At 35.3% G+C, this 25,918-nt stretch overlaps 5 protein-coding genes, 1 long non-coding RNA gene and 1 other non-coding gene across 10 annotated transcripts; 2 read left to right on the top strand and 5 right to left on the bottom strand.

Moving 5' to 3' along the window:
• Positions 1-10,146: 10,146 nt before the first annotated feature.
• Positions 10,147-11,312, bottom strand: LOC128854794 (uncharacterized). Its single transcript, XM_054089197.1, has 3 exons — positions 11,070-11,312; positions 10,728-11,016; positions 10,147-10,663 (listed from the first exon to the last, which is right to left on the bottom strand). The coding sequence occupies exons 1-3, from the start codon at positions 11,177-11,179 to the stop codon at positions 10,178-10,180; spliced, it is 885 nt and encodes a 294-aa protein (XP_053945172.1). The 5' UTR covers positions 11,180-11,312; the 3' UTR covers positions 10,147-10,177.
• Positions 11,313-12,149: 837 nt separating this feature from the next.
• Positions 12,150-13,424, top strand: LOC128854793 (phosphoglycerate mutase 2-like). The gene is made up of 2 exons (XM_054089196.1): positions 12,150-13,117; positions 13,175-13,424. Exons 1-2 carry the CDS (start codon positions 12,361-12,363, stop codon positions 13,339-13,341), a joined length of 924 nt encoding a protein of 307 aa, XP_053945171.1. The 5' UTR covers positions 12,150-12,360; the 3' UTR covers positions 13,342-13,424.
• Positions 13,425-14,441: 1,017 nt separating this feature from the next.
• LOC128856156 (U2 spliceosomal RNA) lies at positions 14,442-14,635 on the bottom strand. The gene has a single exon (XR_008453816.1). It is a non-coding gene; the product is annotated as a U2 spliceosomal RNA (small nuclear RNA).
• A 1,117-nt stretch (positions 14,636-15,752) lies between these two features.
• Positions 15,753-18,114, bottom strand: LOC128854792 (uncharacterized). Of its 4 annotated transcripts, none has more exons than XM_054089193.1 (3): positions 17,986-18,114; positions 16,930-17,856; positions 15,753-16,853 (listed from the first exon to the last, which is right to left on the bottom strand). In XM_054089193.1, exons 2-3 carry the CDS (start codon positions 17,834-17,836, stop codon positions 16,807-16,809), a joined length of 954 nt encoding a protein of 317 aa, XP_053945168.1. In that variant the 5' UTR covers positions 17,837-17,856; positions 17,986-18,114; the 3' UTR covers positions 15,753-16,806. The 4 variants fall into 4 exon arrangements, with proteins under 4 accessions (XP_053945168.1, XP_053945169.1, XP_053945167.1 ...); XM_054089194.1 differs by lacking the exon at positions 17,986-18,114 and having other exon boundaries at positions 16,930-17,209; positions 17,324-17,973; XM_054089192.1 differs by lacking the exon at positions 17,986-18,114 and having other exon boundaries at positions 16,930-17,973.
• A 666-nt stretch (positions 18,115-18,780) lies between these two features.
• Positions 18,781-19,918, top strand: LOC128854791 (phosphoglycerate mutase 2). Its single transcript, XM_054089190.1, has 2 exons — positions 18,781-19,499; positions 19,553-19,918. Exons 1-2 carry the CDS (start codon positions 18,899-18,901, stop codon positions 19,717-19,719), a joined length of 768 nt encoding a protein of 255 aa, XP_053945165.1. The 5' UTR covers positions 18,781-18,898; the 3' UTR covers positions 19,720-19,918.
• On the bottom strand, positions 19,903-21,865 carry LOC128854790 (eukaryotic translation initiation factor 2D). Its single transcript, XM_054089189.1, has one exon. It carries the CDS (start codon positions 21,816-21,818, stop codon positions 20,052-20,054), a length of 1,767 nt encoding a protein of 588 aa, XP_053945164.1. The 5' UTR covers positions 21,819-21,865; the 3' UTR covers positions 19,903-20,051.
• A 967-nt stretch (positions 21,866-22,832) lies between these two features.
• On the bottom strand, positions 22,833-23,394 carry LOC128858582 (uncharacterized). Its single transcript, XR_008454034.1, has 2 exons — positions 23,157-23,394; positions 22,833-23,087 (listed from the first exon to the last, which is right to left on the bottom strand). It is a non-coding gene; the product is annotated as an uncharacterized LOC128858582 (long non-coding RNA).
• Positions 23,395-25,918: the final 2,524 nt, after the last annotated feature.

Below are 25,918 nucleotides of genomic sequence, written 5' to 3'. Positions count from 1 at the left end.
TGTTAAGATTTAATTTGAAGTTTTCTTATATGGCAATGCTCTAAAATTGTAATGATTACTAGATGTCTTTTTCAAACTCTAAATTTGAATTTTCTAATAGGATTGATTTTGCCTATAAAAAGCCTGCGCGCTTTTGGAAAGAACACATTCCGTTTGGTAATCGGTGGTGAGCAGCGCTTAGTTTTCCGGCGTTTCTATTACGATTAAAAATAATAGAGTTAAATTTTACAATAAAAAATTACATTTTATGATAAAAGAAATACAACTTTACAAGTTTAAATAATAAAAGAAAGACAACTTTACAAGCCTAATATATATTTATTATAACGGAATTATGGTCTACATAAGTAACTATATCTAGCGGAAGACAGTAAGAACCTTTTACTTGGCCCATAAAAAACCTAAGCTCCTCAGACTAATTATCTTCTTTTTCATAAACGGAGTTAATTTTTCGGGATGTTATACGAAAAGTTTTTTCTAATAGCGGTCGCCCCTCGGCAGGCAATGGCAAACTTGCGAATGTATTTCTGCCATGTAAAAGCTCCCCATTAAAAGCCATTTTCCGTTCGAAGGCGGCTTAAAACTGCAGGTCCCTCCATTTATGGAAAAACATCAAGGCGCACGTCACAAATAGGAAGAGGAGCTCGGCCAAACACCTAACAGAAGAGCACGCGCCAAATATTTATTTATTTTTATACAAATTGGTCCTCCCTCGCTCTTAGATTTTATTGAGCCAACCTCTTAACAACGTTGATGAAGTTTCTGATACCACAAGCAGTTAGTGACAGCTCCCACATAGAATAATAAGATAGAATCCCAGATTGGTATGTATGAGAGTGTGATAACCCACCAAGAATATTTTGGATTACTTCACTTTGAGTAATCATTTTGGAAGTTCATAAAATATAATACGGCAAAAATTCCGTTTAAGTGTCGGTTCCACATGTCAAATTACACCTTTTCACAAACTTAGCTAAGGAAAATTTTTCGTCAAATAAAAGTAAATCAATTTAGTCCTTTGATATACAAAAATATATATTAACTATGCGCCATGTCTTCATTGGTGATTATATCAGGTCAGTCCATAAGTTCGTGCGTTTTTTAAAGGTGGTTTTAAAATTAATAAAAAAGATAGTAGGTATTTATTAATCAATAATATATTTTCCTTCAAAATATTCATTTTCCTACGTCCTTAAAACGATCGACAACAGCAGTGATCGCCTTGGGCATTCGCCTGCGCGCGCATCGAAGGTGTATTCAGTGAATTCTGCGAAACTGACCAAATCAGCAAAGTAATTTTATAAGCGGTGATTCGCGAAAATGAGTTCAACTAGTCTATCGATCAAGGAAATGGAAAATATAGCATAGATCGCCATGTTATGCGATGGGATGCTACCAATCGGCTTTCATGTCTGATAAGCGCATTCATCTCAGAGCAGTAGGTGACAGTAAAATAAATAGATATTATATTAACATTCTAGACCTTTACATTCTAAGGTGTTGTTAATGTTGTTGTAACAGCATAAACATTCCCTATACATATTTGGGGAAGGCGGCTGGAAAATATAGCATAGATCGCCATGCACTATGGGCTGGCATCAAGGAAAAGCGGCCATAAATCGAAATCAAAACATTTTTTCGTGAAACTTGGTATATAAATGTTTTTGGGGTCGCTGATGTCGAATCTGAAATCAGATTTTAGAAATTCAATATGGCGGATCCAATATGGCGACCGAAAATTTAAAAAATCCATATTTTTATACAAATATTTGCATACAGGGGTTTTCGAGGTCGCTGATTTCGAATCTGGACTCAGAATTTAAAAATTCAATATGGCGGATCCAATATGGCGACCGAAATTTTAAAAAATCAATTTTTTTATACAAATATTTGCATACAGGGGTTTTCGAGGTCGCTGATTTCGAATCTGGACTCAGAATTTAAAAATTCAATATGGCGGATCCAATATGGCGGCCGAAATTAAAAAAAATCAATTTTTTATACAAATATTTGCATAAAGGGGTTTTCGAGGTCGCTGATTTCGAATCTGGACTCAGAATTTGAAAAATCTTTATACCAAGCGCCTAAGTTGAAAATTCCAGCACTTTCATAAGCCTGTTATTAGCCTGCAAAGTTTGGTGAACATTTGCAGTTTCCAGAGCCTACCACGAGGAGGTTACAGGTTTAGAAGACTCCACTTTTATTTTTTTTTTATTTTTTTTAATTTTTTTTTTTATTTTTTTTTATTTTTTCTTTATTTTTTAAATTTTTTTTTACGGTTTTTTGGTTTTTTTTTATTAAAACGATTTTTTTTTAAGATTTTTTTATTTTATATTTTTCTTAATTTGAAAATTAAAGATATTTTAGGAAAATAAAATTGATTTCAACTGAAAATATTTTTTTTTGCTTTTTTAAGATTTTTTTTTTTTAATTTTTTTATATTTTTATATTTTTTTTATGATTTACTTTTTTTTTATCTCTTTTGAGGAGTGGCCGTTACTCTTCACTTTGCGGAACCTCTGGTAATGCGAGTAATGCAATTACTGCAGATGGAAGAGGCAATTTTTTTCGTTTTTGTAGTCGTGAACTCAAGCTATGAGACGCTATTAGTGGATCTGAGGAATCCATAGAACGCAAGAACATATCTTGCATTGTAGCTTCTCGACTACATTTCCGACTGTGCCGCTCACGGTAACACTTATAATTTTTATTGCGGGCTTCAGAAGCTTCTTCTGCAAACATTCCTACAGGTAAAATACTATTTTCTATAATCGCAGAGCCGTGAATTAATATTTTATGAACCGTCGCAGGCATAAAATACCAATTGTAGTTCGCAACATAAATTCTTGCAGTCTGATGGCACAGTATATTGAATTTATTAGGATCTATCGGCAGATGGCAGGATAAAGCCATTAATATTATTGAAAAGTTGGTTACTAATTCTGTATTCAACTCTAAACAATTTGCAAAGACTTCTGAATTTTGAAAAGCCCGACGAGCTGAATTGCCATCATTACTGTTTCCGCAACCTCTATCCTTGGGCATGTCCACTTTCAATCCCAATTTCTTCCACAAAATATCTTGTATTTCTGCTTTTCTGCGCGAATATTCTTTTTTATCAACTTCGTTTGAGACTCTCCACTTTCTTATATTTTTCCTGTATGAAATATTTAAACAGCATTCCAAAATTTTAATCCAAGCGTGCAATGGACTTATGCCATGCTGCAGGGAGCCAGTAATTGGTAAGAAAACATCTGTCGCAATATTGGAAAGATCATTGAATTGTTTTGGTGTCGCGTGGCAAATTGGACATGACTGTGATGATGTTGTGTCAGTAAGTGCATTTAAAACTTTACCATCTATTAGAGTCATATGCAAAGAAAAATGTAAACGTATACGAAAATGTTGTACCTCAATTTCCAAGCACTCGAGCTTATTAATTTGTTCGTCCATTATTTGCTTTTGTGATTTAATAATTTCAGTAGTTTCTTTTATCCATTTAAGTGAAATTGGGCGACAAAATTTTTCAGATTGAGAAATAGCGTTGTTCCACAAAATGGTCCCATTTGACGTTACTAATCTTAAAGGAATGCATGTACAAGCAAGTAAATTTGTATCAACTTTTTCTACACTTGATTCAGAATAAGGTTGTTTGAATGATGGAAATCCACTGGTTCCATCAAACCCCCAAGAAAAAATAAAAACAGCTTCAATGTCGCAAAAATTAGACTTCTGTGCATATAAAAGTACTACTTCTTGCTGCAACTCGGCAATTCTTCTGGCAGTATGATTTAAAAGCGCTTGAAGATCGCACTTAGCTTCATTCTCATTTATTTGAATGAATTCTTTTAGAGGTCTACATTGCTCTTTAGCTTCCTTTAATCGATCGTAAGGAGGCCAAACATCAGCTCCGCTTAATTTTGTTGCTAACCTTATATTTGTATAAACTGATTTTGAAAGCCCATTATCGATCAAAAAAGCCAGAGCTTCTTCAGGAGATTTCACAATAAGTGAAAGCGTGGCTTTACTGGATTGCTTTATTTTCACGCAATACTCTGGGTTTTCTATGATTTTCTTCAAAACCGAACTTAATTCGCACTCCTGAGACTTTATTGCAGCTTGTCGTGCCGCCAATAATATTTTTAGAGGATCGTTTTCACATTGCTGGCTTATTTTTGCAATTGCCCGCCGCTTCGATCGATCTGACATTTTTTCAAATTCAACACATGGGCGACCACGTTTCAAGGAAGAAGAATCGGAACTAGACTTTATTCTTAATTCTGGAATGAGAAACTGTGAATTAATCCATTCGACATTTTTCTCTGTAAATGATTTATTATTTTTTTTGGTTTTTTTTGTATTTAACCTTTCTTTTAGAAATAAGACACGCAACCATCTTAACTAAACGCTTAAGATCCTCAGAATGTACCTTATTTTCTTCAATTAGTAATTTATTTAAAATATATTTTACACCGCTTCCTTTTTCAGCATCATTGGCATCTAAAATTTCCTTATTCGTGAATGTCGCCATTATAATGAAACAGCTTTGATTAAATTGCATTTAACAATGAGCCGACCAACTAAGTTTCGAATTTTCTGAAATTTATTTTTGATTTAATGCCTACTATGTTGTTAGAAGCAAAATTCTAGACATTTAAAAAAACCTTCCCCCAATCAGAATTACGTTCTCCCAACGATTTTTTTAATTTATCATGGCTACTTTGTTACTTTTGTAATGTAAACAAAAAAAACATTTCTATTGGCTGTGTAACGATTTTTTAAAAATATTTTTAATATATCAAAAATGACTCAAATCTGTCAATTCAGTAAAACGTTATGGGCATTTGAACATAGACACAGTACAAAAGCTGTTCAGAGCGCACATACGTTTTTACCGTTATCTCTGAAAATACTAAAAAGCGCACATTTGCGCATTAATAGGTAATAATAGATACTTCAAAGAATATTTTCATATTGAAATTTTGTTAATATCATGGAGTGCCAAAAGTTGCCAGCATTCGACGGCTAAAACTTTTTGGTAAAAAACAACATTTTAAGAATAAAATTAATTTTTTTTCGTCAAGTTCCTTTATTTCAAAGCTTTTTCAGTATAATCTGTGTTGGAATATTCTAACTGAATACAAAAACGTAAAATTTACCAAAAATATTTTGAGCGATATTCGAATTTCGCACTGTTTTTAACTATATGACCAAGTGCAAAAAAAGCCGAAGTATGAATGGTTATCGCCCTTTAATGGCAAAACTACTAAACGAAATTCTCTGAAATTTTGCTCATAGCTGCTCTAAAGTGTATAGATATCAAAAATATAATCCATTGGTCCCAGTTCCAAAACCGACTTTTGGCCACCTTTCTTGATGCCAGCCCATAGTGCCATGTTATGCGATGGGATGCTACCAATCGCCTTTCATGTCTGATAAGCGCATTCATCTCAGAGCAGTAGGTGACAGTAAAATAAATAGATATTAACATTCTAGACCTTTACATTCTAAGGTGTTGTTGATGTTGTTGTAACAGCATAAACATTCCCTATACATATTTGGGGCTGGAGTGACATTCCTTGGAAGTTCCAATAATGTAGAACTGACAATCGTGGAAGCCCCTAGCACAGTTTTGTTTCCAAGCTATCAATACTCAGTGCCGGTTCAGGAAATCGGCTGTATTGACAACCTTTCTCGAGAGTCCACTGCACTTAAATTGTAAAAGCTTAAAGCATCCCTCGAAGGAGAATTACGTTTTGGAAACTGGACAAGTAGAGTTGTCTGCGTTAGTCCTCCTGTGAATGCCGCTCCAGCCACTGCAAGAATTACAGTTAAGTAATGTCAGGTTCCGAGATACTCTAATGATTAGAGTCTAATCTAACACATGGAATAGACAGTGTGATGGATCAACAGCTGTTTAAGGCGTAAGATATCACTCATGACATCTATCTGAATTGAGTGCGGATGGAGCTATTTTGGCCAACACAGCAGAAACAAACTTCGGGCTCGATGGCAGCCCTAAGAAGAAGTGTTTGGTGCAGCCCTGCTACGCAGAGCGAAGGTACAAATCATTCCGGTACGTGGAACCAGCTGCCATTGGGATGCAATTATGGTCTGCAATATTTGGTGGGGATGTCGTCATTCAAGCAAAATATCAAAGTATCTGTCAAATATATTTCTCTCTACCAATGTGAGGGAGTGGTAAAGATTGTGGTGCGCGTTAAAGTAACCTATTACCATGTGATTTTCAACTTGGATTGGCCCTTCATTCCAAATTATCAAGTTGAACATGGCTCGAATAGTCAAATAACAACAAACACTAGAGTTTTGTCGTCATTATTGAAAGCGATAAGATTGTTCGAGTCTCAGACAGCGAAAGAACGCAAAACATAATCACAAAAAAGCGCGCAATTAGGATAAATCCATTTTAATGTGCAGAATATAGTAAGTGCTATTAAAATATTATTAGAAGACTACATTTCTTGGGTTTTTGCTAATTGATAAAGAAGGTGAGCCCACCTGCGGAGGCGATAAAAAATAGATGGCTTAATTCGGCACAAAGAGACCCTTTTACTTAACTCAGGAACATCTCAAACAACATGTTCGCATACCGCAGCAGCCGAAATGTGAATTGAGCAATTCCGATCTCCTCAAATTCCCTCTCCACAGCTCATTTGTGCGCACGTGCACACATTTGCTAATGCTAGTTTCGCATTCACCAAAATAAAATAAAAATATTGTTAGATACACTTAAGGGAGTAGATACATTTGTATATAAGAGCATGTTTGTATTGCTTTTCTTTTCACAGTGTATCGCCCGTATCAACTGATACGATGAAGCAACGACCTACAATGCTACGGAATGGAACGTTGGTGAGAATTCATTTACATGGGGCTGCCATTACTTTCATCGTGTCAGCTGAGTGTGAACACTATAAGTGGCGATTAGATAAACCAAATGAACATATTTCCGAAACGCGGGCAGAGAACTGCCTTAAATTGCATGTGCTGGTAAGGCAGGGCTTCGTAATGAGCTATAGCCATACTCGCTAGCGGCGAATCTCGATAACTTTGTTGTTGCTTTCGCATGCAAATATTTCGCCAAAGTTAATCGAGCATAGAGATAGCGACCGGGGAAATGGCGAATAGAAGAGGCCTTATATACACATATCGCACCCTAAATACAAAAGGGGCACAACTCAAAATTGTCCACACTCGAGCTTGACTTGTTTACAGTAGCACAGAAAACAAACTATGTGACATATCACGCTGAAATTTGCCATGTAAGCTTATAACAGTCCTACCAAAAAACAAAAAATTTATTTTTGCCATATGCCATCCGCGGACCGTTTTATTGATAACGTCTCGTTCATATTTGAGCAGAAGTACATTTTGAGTTGTGACCCTTTTGTATTTAGGGTGCGATATATATATATATATATATACATATATAATCAGAATGGCGAAAAGAGAGCACAAACAAACAAAAGATAAATTAAACTATGAGTTTCTTAAGCGCTCCTGTGTGAACGCTTGACAGTTGCCCATAAACATAAATCTTTAAATTCGAATTCCTAGAGCAATGTGAACATCATACAAGACCAAGAATGATAGAATACAAGGTTGCGCCCTCCAAATTCGCTGTGTCTTCAGGCTGGATGAATAAACAAACAAAAGGAAGGGGAATTATTTGTTTGTGAAGAGGAAGAGTTGGTGAAAGCGATAGAAACTACCAAACACAAGAAATTATATTCACACTTTCTTGCCACGCCATCTTCCGCACAACAACGCTAAAACTCCATTTAGAGGCTTTATATTAATTTGGACTTTCACAATTTAACACACGGCACTTCGATCTAAAAGTTTTATTTGCATAAATATCGCAAATCACAAGATTGCGTAGCCATTCACTGAATTTTCACAAACATGTAATCTCTACTCCTTTTGTTTGTTTTGTATTGGAAAGGAGCCTGACGTCAGACTTATCATAGTCGTGCACAACAAAGTAGCAATTCTGTGAAGACGCCACCTTCAGTATTCATTCGGCCTAATAAAAGATAGTTAATTATCAAATGATCTGGCCATATTGTCTCTAACTTTAGGCGAATTCGTAGAAGGTGACTTCGGTAAAGCAACAGCGACATTTATATATATCTAGTTTTTTTGAATATATAAATTTCAAAACAAATACAAACAAACTAGACAACAACAAAGAAACTGAACGCTTTGATACACAAAAATAAACGAATACAGCTGTCAAGGCGAATTCACCTATGGTGGCCAACAAATTTAAATCCAATATATAGATACTACGACAAAATCTTAAATTTATTTAAGGAAACCTCCAAAATTTGAAAATGATAATATATAATGAAAAACAGATATTTATACATTTAAGAAAGCATATAGAAAACATTTATGTATTTTAGGAAAACAAGAATTATTTATTGACTAGAAAACGTCAATAAATTCACACAATTAAAACGTTTACAATTTATCTATCTCTTCCATAAATTCAAATGATTATAGTTCATATTGTCAACTCAGCATCATTCGCCGTATATCTATGGGGAATTTCTATTTTGCTACAAACCCAGCAACAACAACACGTCTTTAAGAATATGAATGCGATTGGAAACTTCGATATATTGTGAAAGTAAAAAACCATCGATATGGTTCATAAGAAAGGAATCGATATTGCCATCGATTGTTTTCGAGCTCTATATCTCACTGCATTAAGCTCATAAAAATCACAGAATACATTCCCAAAAGTATGGAAAAAGTGGAATCAACAATAGTGAAAGCATCTGAGTGTGAAAGTAAAGATGATAAATTACTTACAGCAACTGTAAATCTGCACGAAAATACTGTGGCAAAGCGTCCGAAAGCGCCAGAGAAATGGAAGCAAAATGTACGGAAACGTCTGAGGCAGTCCGGACAAGAATATGTAAGCATAACTGGAAAGGTGGTGAATAAAAGGCAAGTGCGCCCAGGATGTAGTACCACATGCCATCTCCGCTGTCCCTTGCAAATATCTCCAGAAAAGCGCCAAGCCATACACAATACGTTTTGGAAGTTAACCGATGAACAAAAAAACTATTTCTACTGGAAATATACGTCACGTATACTGCCAAAGCGACGACGTGCAACTTCGTCCGAAGACACTCGTCGTGGATATACATTTAAATATAGATTTGAATTAAAAGGTGAATTGGAATATGTTTGCAGCAAGTTCTTTTTTGCCACTTTAGATATATCGCCGCGACGTATTTATTATTTTTATGATCATTGCTACGATGAAGAAATTTGTATGCCACGAGCAGACGCCACGCATGGAAAAGGAAAAAAGCGTATGCCACAATTAGCTCAACGTCTGGAGGAAATACGAGAGCACATTAAAACCTTCACCACTGAGTGTAAGGACGGTTTTGACAAGCTTTGTTTACCGTCCGGCATGGATTTAGCGACAATGTATAGAATGTATCAAGAAAGTACACAAAAACCCCTGAAACAACACTGGTACAACAAAGTATTCCATAAAGAATTCAAGTTAGAATTTCAAACGCCTAAGAATGCCGAAAACAAAAATGGAACTCTTATGGATCCAGAAACAGATGAAGAATCAAACGAAACAACTGCTTTAACATACGTAATTTACGAACTCCAGCCTGCAACGAAGACAATTAAGGAACTGGAATGGGACAGACGTGATAATACAAACACTTGATGTAAAAAAAATATTTACTCACGTTTCAATATCAAGTTTATGCTTTTATGCGAACATCCCTTGTTGGATTGTTGACTGAACTCCTCCAATTTGTGATTTGTGTATTGATGTTTCAGAAATAGAGGGGTACACAGTTTTATACCATGATGATTGAATCATGGTTTTATGCCACCTCCGAACGGGAGATGATTTTTAACGAGTAGACGAGTAACTGTTTCGTGGCAGTAACATTCCTAGGTTTAACTTTGCTTACCGGGGGGCGACCGCTAGTAAACAGAAACTATCAACTGGTGTTTCGTAACCATATTGAATTTGGACCTTTCTGAATGGTAGTCACGCACACGGCTCCGGCGGCCGCCGTAATAATATAGTGAAATGAATTAATTGCATAGAAGTATATGTGCAAACCACCAAAAAAATTAAATTAAATATTTGAAATATATCTCTTTACTAAACAATGTTTCTATTTTCGAGTATTTGCATTATTTTATCTAGTTTATCATTTTGTTGAGATAGCACTAACTCCAAATGTGCCGTAATCTTACGCTCTAATTCTGAAAACTTATGGTCTATATGAGTCTTAAGAGCAGTCTCCAGTTCTGGAAGAGGTGATTCTTCTGCCATATTTTCAGTGTTTTTATTAGAATAATCCTCTTTAACCGTAGCAGAATGAATCCTATCGGCGAGCGTTTGTTTCATTTGGTCAAAAAACGATAAAGATGATTGCCCAGTTCCAGCAAAACCTTTTATTTGATTGGCTGCTTGCATGACCAGCATACATTTTTCCGCACTTGGTGATATATTTTGTCCTGTGTTACTAAGCATTTTTTGTACATTAAGGAAATTAATGTCGGCTCCCGTCGTTATGCCATTAGGATTAGGTGCGATTTGTAATAAGATACCAAATATGCAGATTTCGTCACATGAAGTCAGTAACTATGGAAATAATATTACCACTAAACATAATAGTATACTACTAATACAAGCGACTTTGCTTTACCTTAAATGAGCACTCAGTAACTCCCGATTTTTGCACTTCTATGTCGTACCGATATGAGAACACTTCACCGTTATCATCATCATCTGCTGGTTCGCCATACAAAGTTTCTGTATATTCTTTTAATGGTCCGAGAAAAAGTTCTAGTTTTGAAGCGGTGCACACTGTTGTTACAGATTCAATTTTATAGATTGACGATGGCAATCGTATGTGCAGTTCACATGGATCACTGTTAGGGGTTTTTTTCAGGAGAATTGCATTTTGTTTGCCGATTATCTCTTCCAATTCGGGCCTACAAAAGATTTGTGGATTAACTTAGGACTAATATGGACTACTTTTTCTTACTTTATAAAAATATCCTCATGTGTGATTCTGGTTTGAACGCTCTGTGAAAGTTCGCAACCACCTATAAGACTCCAGTTGCAAACCACCTGGACACTTGCCTCTGATTCCATTATATTTCCCTTTATCCAAATCCCAAACAAAGAACATATATGTAAGTACAATATAATACGTATTTGTCTGAAATTACAATCTGTTTATTTTATTGTGTATACTAAACAGACAGACGACACATAGGGCTGCCAAATATCTGCTATAGATAAGAAGATCATGGGGAAATATTTTAATAGGAGTGGCCAATATCAGACCGTCAACCCGCTCTCAGCGAATTTAACAGTCAGCTGATGGGCTGACGTAAAATTAAATAATAAATAAAATAAAATTGCATTAACTATTATTATTGAACAAACTTCACTTGATTCGTGCAGTCTGCGAAATGTTCAGCACCACGAATATAAAAATAATAAAGTTGGCCACGCGTTTTATAGCGTGTTGGTATATGTATACTATACAGCCACTCAACTTTTGTACAACGTGTTGATAAACGGTTGGAGCATGAATACTTCACTGTAAACACTACCTTTTGGATAGATGAAGCCCAATTGCATTGAAATGGACTTTAAATAAGCAAAATTGCTGTAAACCATGAGCCACTTTACCGTCCCAGACTGACGGTTGGGTGTGTATTGTCAAGCGGTGAAATAACTGGACTAAATTTTTTTCCTAGTCCGGGGTCTCTTTCCGGTGCATGCTGAGGGATTATTTTCTGCCAATATACGTACATATATATAAATAATTTTCGCTACGCAAAAGACACAACATTGATGGCATATAATTTGTACGACTTCCAAAAAATGAATAACAAAGAGTTAAAACATAGCAAATAATTCGGGCTAAATATTAAAATGTTATCGACCAAATTTGTTATTGTAAACAGAAGGAGCAGATACTACTAAATGCTAGGCTTACCATAGTAAATAAAACAATTAGAAAGAGTAAAAACTTGAAATGCGACCCGGATTCATATATGGGATATGTATGCTTATGGGAATGTTTATATTGCTACAACAACAACAATCAAAAGGAACTCGCGAAAATATATTAAACAAATTGTAGTACCTTTCAATTTGTAGTACCTTTCACTATGGTGTATACGATTCGTTTGCATTTAAAATTCAAAATCTTAAATTTTTACTTTTGAAATTTCATTCTTGCAATCAATTCGATCTCGCAACGGCCAAATAGCCAAATCAGCTGTTTCGCTGAATTCAGCTTTAAGAGGTTGTTGTGTAATATGGCAATGCGGTTAGTCTCCCTTAATAAATTTCGAAGTCTATTTACGCGAGAATTTAGCGCCTCTGAAGGATTCTCATATGCCTACACACCATGGAACCGTTCATATCCTGCAAAAAAGCCAACAAATGTGCGACAGACACACGAGCCGAGCGCAAAGACTGGAAAATATAAAATTGTAATGATTCGTCATGGTGAATCAGAATGGAATAAGAAAAATCAATTCTGCGGTTGGTATGACTCTGCACTAAGTGATAAAGGAGTGAAGGAGGCTAAATCAGCTTCAAAAGCCATAAAAGAGTGTGGCTTCAAATTTGACATTTGTCATACTTCCGTGCTTTGCCGGGCTATAATTACATTAGATATAATCTTAAAGGAAATCGGACAAACAGATACGCCAATTTGTAAAACATGGCGTTTGAATGAACGTCATTACGGTGGTCTGACTGGCTTGAATAAGGCGGAAACTGCTGCTAAATACGGTGAGGAGCAGGTAAAGATATGGCGTAGAAGTTTTGCAACTCCTCCTCCACCTATGGAAAAAGATCATCCATACTACGACAATATCGTCAACGACCCACGTTATGCAGATGGTCCTTCAAAAGAGGAGTTTCCATCTTTTGAATCGCTTAAGCTGACAATTGAGCGAACATTGCCTTACTGGAACGAGACGGTTGTGCCGCAAATAAAAGAAGGAAAACTAATCCTAATTTCAGCGCATGGCAATAGTCTGCGTGGTATAGTCAAGCATCTGGACAGTAAGTGTACTGCGATAAATTATTGCGCAACAGCCAAAAGTTTAAAATTAATTGCAGATTTATCCGAAGATCAAATTATGGCACTGAACTTACCAACCGGAATACCTTTTATATACGAATTGGATGAGTGCCTTAAGCCAACCGTTTCCATGAAATTTCTAGGTGATGAGGAGACTGTACGGAAAGCAATGGAGGCAGTTGCTGCTCAAGGGAAAGCCAAATAAATACTAACGTTAAAAAATCTTATAATTAATAAAAATCATAAATTTCCGAATAGAAATATATAACGCTTTGATAATATATAATACTAACAAATACAATAATTTATACCTATATACGAGTATATAAAGCAATGTTCACAGGGCTCGTTTTTTAAATTATATCGTGAAGTAATATCCTTGCCTCACGAACATAGTATGCATGCGTCTTGATGTTCCACAAATGGAGGGACCTTCAGTTTCAAGCCGGCTCCGATCGGTAGATATTTTTTATGAGGAACTTTTTCATGGCAGAAATACACTCGGAGGTTTGTCATTGCCTGCTGAGGGGCGACCGCTAATAGAACAAAGTTTTTTCTTCATTTTAGTGTTTCACGGAGATTCGAACCTACGTACTCCAAATTCCAAATGGTAGTCACGCACCCACTTATTCGGCTACGGCGATCGCAGATTTCAGTCTATTGAATTTATGTGCGTGTTTGAGTGGTTTAAATTTTGAGTTAAATTTTAATTATTTTTTTATTGACGATGTTATGCAATTTCCTTCATATAACGAACCCGCGAATTGATTTTTTTATATGGAAGGAAATGTGCAACACCGTCAACAAAAATATTGTTAAAAATTATTTGGTTTTTTATGTATTCAATTTTCAAAATTTACAAGGTTTAAAACTTTTAGTTATATTTTTTTATTGAAGTACAAAATATATTTTTATAAAAAAAAATACCAGTCTAACGGTTAGACGCGATAGAAGTGAAACCTTCCGTAAGACAAACTGAGAGAGAATAAGACGAAAGCAGCATTAGGAGCGGGATAATTATAGGTTCATTATAATATTGCTCTAAAATTCATATTTTATTTTCTTCATTTTATTATTATTCATCCTCAATGTTTTCAATTTCAACAAATGATACGAGTGGCTTATGATAGATAAAATATGATGCAAACGCTTTGGTTTCGATGTTGTCAAAAAAAATACCCAAACGGACCGAAGAAACAGACTTACAAATTTCTTCCATTTTCGTCTACTTGTATTCATATAAAAATTGATGTATCTTCCCACCAAAGCTAAATGTATTAGTATATTTCTTCTTGTATTTATTCAATAATTTGGGCCGAAATACCGGCGGTACTGCAATACCGGGCCAACCCGTGGCAGAGGTGGAGAAAGCCCTTAAAACACTTCGCCCATTTCCAAAAATCAGTTTAACATTTGTTGTCCTCCGACGGAGGATCTATCAGATGTTAAGCTGATAAGAACAGATACCACACTACCTAGTCAATAGATTTTCTAATAAACCTTTTGAGAATTACACGCTCACAAAAATTAATGTACGAAATATTTATACCGATTCACTTAAACTGACTTTCAGTATCTAAACCAAAAATAGAAAAGCCAAAAAACTGTTTTCAATAAATAATCAGAAATGTCCTACAATGCAAATTTCAAAAAAAAGAAATTTTTCTTGTGATTCGAACCAAGAATTTTGGATCGGAAGCCCACAATGCTAGCCGCTCGGCTATCGCGCCATACTGTCGGTGCTGGCCTAAAAGTTATTTAGTTCATCGCTACGTTTATATGTAATATTCGTAGCCAAGTTGGTCGCTTTTTCGTTTCACTTCTTCCCAAATCACTCCCAACGATTCTAAAGAAGTTTTCACTTCAAAAAGTCAAACTAAGTACCTATAGCGGTTAACTCTTGCATTTGAACTATAAGTAACAAATATGGAATGTAACGTAAGTAATAGTTCATTTAATAACTAATAGTTAATATGAATTTTTTTTATAACTTTTGTTGCAAATGCCTTGCACTGCTGAAAATTTAATTGAGACTCGTAACAAGAAGGATCTTTTGACATTCAAAGGACATTGCAGCTGAAATCAACAACGTAGTATCAGAAAGAACTGTAGGGCGCCGATTGTACAACAAGAACCTACTGGACAGAACAGCTCGTCTGTTGAAATAACCAAATTTATGGAAGAGGAAATGTTTTGCTCAAGAGCACAAGCCATGGTGTAGACCAGAGGGTATGAAAAAATGGTATAACATCTGGTGTTTCCCAAAACGCCTGTTGTTTTGTGTTCAAACAAAGTAACATGTTCCTAAACGCAACCATGAAACCCTTGACGATGTAACGTGTTCCCAAAAGTATGGTCGAAGTTCTCGATAAGCAACAAAAAGCAACCAACGCATTACTAAAAAAGCTGATGCAATATTTGTACATGTATCATACAACGGAAAAAATGGCGGAAACAAAGAAAAGTAAGTTTTAAGGGGGCAGATACCCGTAAACGGCCATATTTTTCCTGATTTTCATTAAAATTATTTAAAATGAAGAAGCTAATATATTTTTTCCAAAATTGGCATACAGTTTATTTATACATTAAAATAATATAAAAAAATGTTTGTTTATTTTAACCATTCGGACTATGACATAATTTCTATATGAATTAAAAACAAATGAAAAATCGCGGAATAAAATGCTTAAAAAAATGAATAGGACGAATTTTCCTACTACTTTTGCTTTGAAAAAATTATATTTTCGAAAAATTTTCGAATTGTAAATTGTGTAAGATGTGTGCAAAATTTCAGGGAGATCGGTCAATAACTTTTCGAGTTATCGCGTACGCCAATTCGAAAAATATACTTTTGAGAAATATATGAATACATAACTATACCTCTCCCACCACTCGAACGCAAAGAATAAGAAGTACTTATGTTTCTGAGATTTTATGAAAAAAACATTTTTTTTTTTTTCGAAATCTTACAGGTATCTGCCCCCCTAAATGGAATTGCTTTTATCATTACAATATATTTTTATTTAATATTTAGAGTCTAATATTCTAATAATATATAAAGAATTATAACTCATAAGGAACCCTAGTCCCCTGTTTCTGAATCATTCCCCCAAAGCATGCAATCGCTTGGAAATGGATTGGCGGGTAAATCCTAATACTGAAGCAAGTTCTTCTTGCGTTTGACACGGACCCTCATTGAGCTATGCCTCCAATTCAACAGGGTTGCAAATCATAACTTTACAAAGTAAAGCAATGATACGTTTTGGAAAACGCCCACACTTTGGAGCGATGAAACAAAAATAAATTTATTTGTAAATGATGCTGGGAAAATTGTCAGACGATCAAGTACTGTGGAGACAACATATTGATTTGGGGCATGGAGTAGGACCTATTCACCTCATAACTAATAAAATGGATAAATTTATTTTTAAGGGCATACCATTTTGTGAGAATTTCAACTTCGGTGGCTTTTTATATAAGACTAGCATTACCCAGTGGGCTTCGCACCACCATACATAAAATTTTTTTTTTATATCGCAAGAAATTGTTCATATTAAGTTTTCTTTATAGAACTCGTAAAATATTTAAACAGTTGAATTAGTTGATTTCAAACTTTCTAAAGATGTCACAATAGCCTTTTCTGTACTTTTTTAAAATTTGATTGTGGTGGTCACGAATAAAAATTCATCGCACTGACGGTTTTCGTTGATTTTTGACCTGCAATGCAAAAATTAATTAGCGTATGAAAATTATTTAAAAATCATATTTAAACAAAAATAAAATGTGTATGTACCAGTTGTTGGATTTATCATTGGTATGTTGATATAATAGCTATCGTCCCCTCTCCAAAACAAAATGGGGTATGGCAATGCATCATAACAGCGATGAAGTTCTGAAATACATTGTAATTGCTCATTTCTACGATACAATACCAAAATCAATACCAACCAAATTGCACAGCGCTGATCTAATTCACGATTCTCATCACCAATAAAATATATTTGCAAAAATTGATGGTCACCATCTGGGAATGGTAGCAAAGACCCAGCTCTATGGTATATTTGACCTTGAATCTGTAAAGTTCGAGAAATATATGTAGATAACGGATCTGAATTTTTAAAAACATCGAACACAGGGACGGCACATAAATTAAATATGATATTGATTATTCCAAACGAAGTAATAACCTTAAACGTCGGCATAAATCCATCTCTTATAATATTTGTAGCTCCAAAAGATGTCATTTGAAAGCAAGAATTGTATTTTTTAATGTTTAAGAGGAAATGCTTCGACGTTGGTGAATTGCCAAAAACCAATGAATTCGAAGGCTCTGGCGGAAGTTCTAGCACCGGCAATTTGACTTTCCCACCAGCACAGCACATACCAGGTGTTTCGTTTCTGAATTTAAGTTCTTTGCAATGTATACATTCTATACTCATTTGGCCAATGTAGGCATGCATGCTGTAATCAATGGTGGCATCGTAATTGAAAGCCGCGCGTTCCATTTGACGTATATCATAAACGGGCGTACGCCCACGACGGTTTCTTGGTGCTTCGCTATTAACCGACTGATTTCTCCGTCTGTGTCGTTGTGTTTCCACTTCATTTCGTCGAACACGATCTTCCTCACTTTGTGATCTTCGATTTAACGCTGTAGCATTTGATTGACGTGAACGTCTGCCAATGTTTGCACGTGGCATTCTTTCAGTACAGTATATTACTAATTGAATGTAAAAGCAAAACATTCAAAATTATTTCAAGTCATTTTGGACGAAAATATATAAAAATAAATTTAATTCAAAGTTCAATGTGTGTACGTGGTTAAAACAAACGCATGGTTAACACTCACCAAAAGTATGTCTGTTCGCAATGAGAGCACGATATAAAAGAACTCAAAACACATAAGAAAACTGTCAACTGAATTCCAATGACAGCAAATTAATATTTACACAATACACCAAGGCATATCTATACAGTTATGCTTTGTAATACACTTACAACCACAACAGTACAACAGAAACGCTCATAAACGGCTGTGTATTTGTTGTTGTTATCCCCATACAGCCATTTCGTATGAGAGGAAACCATTACTCATATAAAATGTCATAGCTCAGGAACAGCTGCACCGATTTCAATCAAACTTCACACGAACCACCTCCTCGAAGATAGAAAAGAACTCTAAAATTGTTGTGTCAATCGGTTCGGCGGTTCTTGAGTTATAAGATTACCAAGGAAATGTAACTTCTTTTTATATATATTTTATATATTTATACAAGATAATGATCCAAAACCTTTTACAGTTAATTAAGCAGATAACGAATCGACTTTCTTTGAAGAGACAGAAATATTTTGCATGAAGAAATTAAATTGTTATAATTTTTTGTTTTTTTTTTTCATCCACATTATTTTAATTTCACTGTTAAAGAAATATTTGAATCCGTGAAGTCATATTTTTAATTGTAGTAATAATTATTTTGTTAGAATTTATACAAAAAACTTTAAAAACATAAGTATTGGAAAATATGTAAGCCAAATGCAACTCCAAGGCGAATAGAACATAGATTATATCATTCTTGATGCAACTCTGCAATTGGTATCGGCGGCACTGTTGTATATCAGATGTCGCTGTCATGTCTCACACATGACCTTGTAACTGTCATTTATAGGTCAAATAGAATTTTCACTTCGGCATAACAATCCGTTTGGAATTATTTTCATCAAATTTGACACAGTTCCGGTTGGACTTAACCATTCAATAAAAAATGTCTGGAAAATACAGAATTGTTATGGTTCGCCATGGAGAATCGGAATGGAACCAAAAAAATCAATTTTGCGGATGGTTTGATTCAGCTTTAAGTGATAAGGGAAAAGCTGAAGCCCAGGCTGCTGGAAAAGCCGTAAAAGAAGCTGGTTTAAAGTTCGATATTGCACATACATCAGTGCTCTGTCGAGCAATCATCACTTTGGAAAATATTCTTAAAGAAAGTGGGCAATCGGATATCCCAGTATGCAAGTCATGGCGTTTAAATGAGCGTCACTATGGAGGATTAACTGGTTTGAACAAAGCCGAGACCGCCGCCAAGTATGGTGAGGAGCAAGTCAAAATATGGCGCCGCAGCTTTGACACTCCACCACCACCAATGGAACCCGACCACCCTTACTATGATGTCATAGTAAAGGATCCTCGCTACGCCAATGGTCCTTCGCAGGAGGAGTTCCCCAAATTCGAATCACTTAAATTGACCATTCAACGCACACTGCCCTACTGGAATGACGTTATTATTCCACAACTAAAGGAAGGCAAGCAAATCATTATTGCTGCTCATGGCAATAGTTTGAGAGGCATTGTTAAGCATTTGGACAGTAAGTAATATCGAATAATTAGTGGAAATAAAATAACACTTGTTTTCATGTAGATCTCTCTGAGGATCAGATTATGGCGCTGAATTTACCGACTGGTATTCCATTTGTCTATGAATTGGATGAGAACTTCAAACCAGTTGTTTCTATGAAATTCCTTGGAGACGAGGAAACTGTACGAAAAGCCATCGAAGCTGTTGCGGCACAAGGCAAAGCCAAGTAAATTCACTTACGACTCTTCCCTTGTACTCATAAGCAACATAAGACATTAGTTAAATGAAATCCGGGGCATAAAAAATTTCGGTGAATACTACTGTTAACCACATGGAAAATTATTGTTGTTCGTATTATTACGAATATTATTATTGTGGCAAATTACAGTTTTAAATTATAAAACGCAAATAAATTATTGTTAAACATCAGTTAAGTTCTTTATTCCGTCGTAAGTTTTTCTCTCGTACTGTGTATCTTGAACTAAAAAACAAATCCTGATTTACAATATTAATTTTATCGGCTTTTTGTCCTTTGTTTTACAGCAATTCGTGAGGGATTATTCTACTTTTTCTTGTGCTTCTTTCCATCTTTGGCCAGTTCTAGTCCTAGTATACATTTAGGTGGCACTTTATAAGTTTCCGTCAATAAATTGAAAACAAAGCGAACCTGGTTGCCTTGTATTTGTAGCTGCTCGGCCTTTTGATGGGGCAGTTTTACTACGGTGGTACTAGCCGCAGCGCCTTGTTTACATAGCTTTATGAATTCTGGTACAATAATGCCATAGCACTCGATGTTGCTGATAAGAGTTACCTTCTTATTACCAGATCGTGTTGCGAGGGACATTTGTATGAGAGGCTTGTTTGAGGCAACATTCTTAAGCTCACACATTTGGAAACTGTATTCCATTTTGTTGGTAATTGCGGTACATATATTATTAACGGAAGAAGTCTTAGCATCGCATATCTTTTCCAGCGTCTCATCTAATTGTATTATATTATTGTCAGCACCAGCTTTGGGAAGATTATGCTTGCTTATATACTCGCGAACAATTTTCTTAATTTGAGCAGTTGGTATACCTTCTCCTCGCTTGTAATTGATTTTAGCAAAGAAAGGAGCCGTCGCATCGGTAACTATATAAGTTGCCGTCAACTCTGAACGAAATAAAGGCTGATCTTGCAGTTCTCCTTCTGCTGTTTGCTTTGGCGGTTTAAAATCCGTTATATAATTAACCAGTTCTGGGTGATCCAGATCTATGGCAGTTATTTTATCAACGCCCTTCGACTCTTCGCGCACGACTATGAAACCCTGGTCAATCATTTCATTAAGGAAATTCGAAAGCTTCTTGTATTTTGTTTTCTTTAAGTCAATGGGTTCAGGTGCTTCAGGCACAACATACAAACGATAAAAATTGCTCGTTAGAAGCGGCAGTTGCAGTGTTTTGCCATGATTTTTCAACGCCGCTAGGAAAGCGTTTTTTAACATTGTCTCTGGAGTCGTTTCGTGTTTTTCTACAGTCGCTTCTTCACAATCATCCTGGCATTTCTTTGTATCCTCTGCAATATCATCATTTTTAGAAATTTCAAGTCTCTCTAGTTCAGGAAATGTTGCCTCCGCATTTTGTAAGTCTGGTACTTGCGACGTTGCCACAATATCCGCCAACGTTGGAATTTCATTTAATTTTTTTTTAAGTTTATCCTCTTTAACACCAAGTTCCGGGAAGTCATCAGTAGTTAATGGTGAAGCCTTTTTTAAAGGTACTTGCTGTACTAATGTTGGTTCATGACCCCATAGTTTGTCACCAAATATGTGGAGCATATTCACAGCTACACCCTGCCGACCACACATATACAAATCATCTGAAGACCGTGGTAAATATCCGACAGCTACTGCAGACTGATTCGAGACCAAGTTCACTGCCATTAATTGACCTTGCCGATATCGGCCGTACAGATTCATTCCGGTACCTTTTGGCACTACACCAGGCAGCATAAGATTCGCACCATTGGAAAGTTTCGGCAATACCTCACGGAATGTTGTAAAATAGGGCAGCAGTGTAGGCACTAACCATAAGGCGTATACAGTTGGTGCTAAGTCGCCAGATTCCACTTCGAAGAACATGGGCAACTTGTCCACACAGAAGACGTTGGTTTGCTCGCCGCCATGTGTTGTTAGTTTTAGTTGTGTCACAGCACTTTTAGATGGAATAAGTACACTAAGCTGCTCCGACGTTGAATCGGGAAATGCTGTTTCAAGGCGCTGCCGTAAACGTCTTGATTCAGAACCCTTTAAAGGGGCATTACTCCGCAATTTATATGGTTTAAGAAACATCTCCAAGAATCATAATAAACATGACGGGTCACTACTCCAAAAATTATTTATCGATAACATGGATAAAAAATGTATCGATTATGAAAACCATGATTCAGTAATTTAATCAAGTCATTTCAAATTTTACACCTCCTATTCCTCCAATGTTAATTTGTTTTAACAACTTTATTTAATTTTTTTTTGCTAACTGCTAGTACCGGCGTATAATAATAAAAATAAATAATCCTTTTTTTTTTAATAAAGTTTACATCAAAAAGGGCCTATTTCATGAAGCTAATATATAAAAACTGAAATATTGCGAATAATTTAAAAGAGCGCGGCAGGGAAATAATTTCAATTGAAAACATGCTCGTAAAAGCATTAAAATATTTGTCGATGTTGGGAAAACATTAAACTTTTGATAGTTTAATTATCACTGGGTCTGCTCATGAAGCAAATAATTTGTAACAATTGTTGCAAATTATCAAGTTTTGGTGTTCATGTATCCAAAAAACGTGCAAAGTAGGGGAAAGTGAGAGAGGGGAAGTTGAAAATATTTACTGGATAAATTTTTACTTGTAAGAACTTGCAAGTGAGAAAAACACCTGACCGAAAATAAAAAAAAAAAACACGAATTAATATTTGCGAATTGAGTCAAAATTATAATTTAAATAAAAATGGTGATTAAAATGAAGAATGTAAGTAAATATATTTTAGATTAAATTTATTATTTTGAAGACTTATATTAAATAGGAATTGGCTAAGGATATAGAGGTATGCACTTCTTAACCGCAGCCTCCAGTCACCGTGACTGCAGTTTTCGAAATACTAATCGAAAGCATTGAAGGTATCTTTTGTATTTTATTCTTATACTTCTTGGTTACTAACTAATTTGGCAATATACTATCATGAAGATAGCTATGATATGAAGGTAGCTGTGATTGCCACAACAATACAATTGCTAATGGAATGTTCTTCATCTGACAGCGAAGATAAAATGGAACAAATTATTGTGGATAAAATAAAATCATCTAATGATAACTATTTTGCATTTTATTTGCTTTATTATTATTTTTTTTTTAATACGAAATTAATTTCAACTGAAAAGTATGGCGACATAGACATAGCGTAGCAAAGGCAGCGGCTTCGTTGGCGGGGTCATGCCGTCCGACTCGATACAAACGCTCCGGATCTGAAAGTATTGTGACGTGAACAGGAATTTGCAACGTGCCAGTGTTTTAAAAAACATAGCTGCAGGCTGTGGAGTCTGCCGCCATTGATTCCATTGCGCTGCCACGAACACATTTTTTTAGCATATACCTTTTTTATAAATCGTTAAATAAAGTTTAAATAAATTACATTTGCTTCCTTCTACGTCACTGATTTTAATGCCTTTGTAAATTTATAAATTTAAATATGTAACAACTAGCTTTTTTTTCTTCTTGCAATTTCCCAACACGAATTTGCAACGGCCCGTCAAATTTAAATGCCAGAAGTGCGCTCTGTCCTTGCAAGTTTCTTGTGTAAAGGGAGGGAAGAGAAAAAAAAGTTAACGAACGGAAAATTTGCTATCACTTACAAAAACCTGTATAAGCTGAGTTTGTTTACAAGTTTTTTATGTTCCAAAAAAATTCCCATATGTGTATCTACATATCTAAAAGTACGTTCACATATGTATTAATTACCATCCACATTACAATTACAAATCCACAAAATGAATCTACCCGTTCATACAAGGCAGATTACCTGTAAAATTGACAATCAGCTGTCAATACTGTTGTGAAAGGTTTTTCTTCATAGAAACTATTTTGGTGGAATATTTCGGTGCTCTTGGTTTGTTTTATTATTATTAGCGATATGAAGAAAATACAAGGAGAAGGAATAGCTAATTTAATTGCGCAATTGGCTGCTAATAATAAAAAGTTGGCAGCAATACGCATTCGAAATTCGATATTTCATTTTATAATACGTAATAAGAGGACACACGTTTATGGTCTCACGCTTTTTTCTGTTATATAAATGTATAATTAATAATACCTAACAAACATTTTACTGGATTTATGTCTACAAACCTGTTTTGTTTGCCGGCATCCATTTTATTTAGTTTCTACTTTGACACTCGTAAAAATAATGCTCTATTACACAAAAAGCACAGGATTGTATATCAAAAAGTATGGTTATTATCTAGGATTATTTTATAATCTCAGATTATGGGAGAGAAATTTTGTATGGGAAATTTCGCTTTTTAATTACGGTTTGGGAGTTAAGCACAAAAAAGTATATCATCTATTTATATGTGAACGTATTATAAGTATACTTGAGTAGATATATAGCGTTTTTTGTTGATACATTTTCCATTTTATCGTTTCTGACTACAAACTGCAAATTTCAAACCGGCACAAGTACAAAAGTTCCACGAAAAAATGTTCAGATGATTTCGTATTGAATAAGTTTTGCGGTCTAAAATTTCTATAGCACAAAACAAGGTCCTCTTGCATCGAATTGTCACTTTGTTCTCTCGATTTTTGAGTGATGGATATTTTTTTGGCGTTAATAGGTCTGTTCATGTAAAAATTATCCCGTAACTTGCCAGTAATTTAATTTTCGAGAATTTTCTTTCAAAGAGAAAAATTAAAAAAAAATACACGAACGCAAAACCAATAACAATTTGCAAGTACTACGGCTGATTAAATTTTTTACTTGAGCTACCTCGTATTTATTAAAAATAAAAAAATAAAGCAAAAAAATGCAAAATAACGAACTTCGGAATAACATGATTTCATTTTGTCCACAATAATTTCTTCCATTTCATCATCAGATGAAGAACATCCCATTAGCAATAGCAATTCTCAAATTTTAATTCGTGTTTATTTTTACTTCGCGATCAGCTGTTTTTCTTACTTGCAAATTCTTACAAGTAAAAACTTGCAACTTCCTCTCAAAATGGCATGCCATTTTGCTCTCTCACTTTCCCCTACTTTGCCGGTTTTTTGGATACATGAACACCAAAACATGATAATTTGTAACAATTGTTACAAACTATTTGCTTCATGAACAGACCTAATGAATGCCTATTTGCGAAAATTAGGAATAAATATTACAAATTTTTATGCCATCGAACATGACTTATATTAGCGAATAAAGTGGATGGATGATCTAACATCGGTTAGAAAACTAAGTTGGAATGAACCTGGACATTGTCTTGTTGGTGAGTTAATGATTTGTGCTTTTAATATAATTCGTAACTGACAAAAATGTTTAAATGTCTGGCTAGCGAATATCTGTCAGGTAACTTCTGATAAAGTTTATCTGACCATTAACTGCCGGTTATCTGCTGAATAAAAGAAAAGTTCATAGCTGATAACAGTGAAAATAATATATTATATAAAAGAGAATTTACGACTGGACAAAATGTACACTCATTAAGTTGGATCTACAGGTATTATGCTATAATGGCTGTAGTTTCGGAAGGTGCACTGGCCACACTCAGCAGTTGGGCTGCCAGTTGCGGTCTCAGAATCAACTCTGACAAAACGCAGTTGATGCTATTCACCAAGAAATACAAGCCTCCACCATTTAAGCTCCCAAGACTAAACAACCAGTGTCTTACACTCTCATCGGAAGTCAAGTATCTTGGTGTAATACTTGACATCACGCTCCACTGGAAGCTGCACATAGAACATCGAGTTAAGAAGGCCAATATACCCTTCCACGCCTGTAAATCTATGTTCGGCAAAAATAGGGTCTCAAGCCTTTGGATGTACAACTTAGTGGTTCTACCAATTTTGACATATGGTTGCCTAGTTTGGTGGGTAGCTCTTCAGAATGGCTACTCCACCACTAAACTAGAGAGAATGCAGAGAACTGCATGTATGGGCATCATGCTTGTAGAACATGTCCCAATGCTGCCCTCAACGTCATTATGCACTTACTTCCTGTGAATCTGCAAGTTAAATCCATTGCTGCTCAGAGCGCTATTAGGTTGAAGAACATTGGCCTCTGGAGGCAACTTTCTATTGGACATAGTAGCATCTTGAAGCCCCTTCCTTCTCTGTACTTCGCACTGATCTCTCCATCCGCAAACTGGGTTTTGCGGATTGTGCTAGGGCTATCTTTTCGAG

This window comes from Anastrepha ludens, chromosome 2 (assembly GCF_028408465.1).
Source record: "Anastrepha ludens isolate Willacy chromosome 2, idAnaLude1.1, whole genome shotgun sequence".
NCBI lineage: Eukaryota > Metazoa > Arthropoda > Insecta > Diptera > Tephritidae > Anastrepha > Anastrepha ludens.
Note: the sequence above shows the minus strand (reverse complement) of the source record. Positions and strands in the feature narration are given on the sequence as shown.

Bases quoted from the DNA above. Each gene is read 5' to 3' on its own strand.
- LOC128854793 (XM_054089196.1), top strand. From the start codon at position 12,361: ATGGCAATGCGGTTAGTCTCCCTTAATAAATTTCGAAGTCTATTTACG. The intron at 13,118-13,174 runs GTAAGTGTACTG...AATTAATTGCAG, and splicing joins TATAGTCAAGCATCTGGACA to ATTTATCCGAAGATCAAATT.
- LOC128854790 (XM_054089189.1), bottom strand. From the start codon at position 21,818: ATGTTTCTTAAACCATATAAATTGCGGAGTAATGCCCCTTTAAAGGGT.
- LOC128854794 (XM_054089197.1), bottom strand. From the start codon at position 11,179: ATGGAATCAGAGGCAAGTGTCCAGGTGGTTTGCAACTGGAGTCTTATA. The intron at 11,017-11,069 runs GTAAGAAAAAGT...AATCTTTTGTAG, and splicing joins CATGAGGATATTTTTATAAA to GCCCGAATTGGAAGAGATAA. The intron at 10,664-10,727 runs GTAAAGCAAAGT...TTATTTCCATAG, and splicing joins TTACTGAGTGCTCATTTAAG to TTACTGACTTCATGTGACGA.
- LOC128854791 (XM_054089190.1), top strand. From the start codon at position 18,899: ATGTCTGGAAAATACAGAATTGTTATGGTTCGCCATGGAGAATCGGAA. The intron at 19,500-19,552 runs GTAAGTAATATC...GTTTTCATGTAG, and splicing joins CATTGTTAAGCATTTGGACA to ATCTCTCTGAGGATCAGATT.
- LOC128854792 (XM_054089192.1), bottom strand. From the start codon at position 17,881: ATGTTTTGCTTTTACATTCAATTAGTAATATACTGTACTGAAAGAATG. The intron at 16,854-16,929 runs GTACATACACAT...TTTGCATTGCAG, and splicing joins AATGATAAATCCAACAACTG to GTCAAAAATCAACGAAAACC.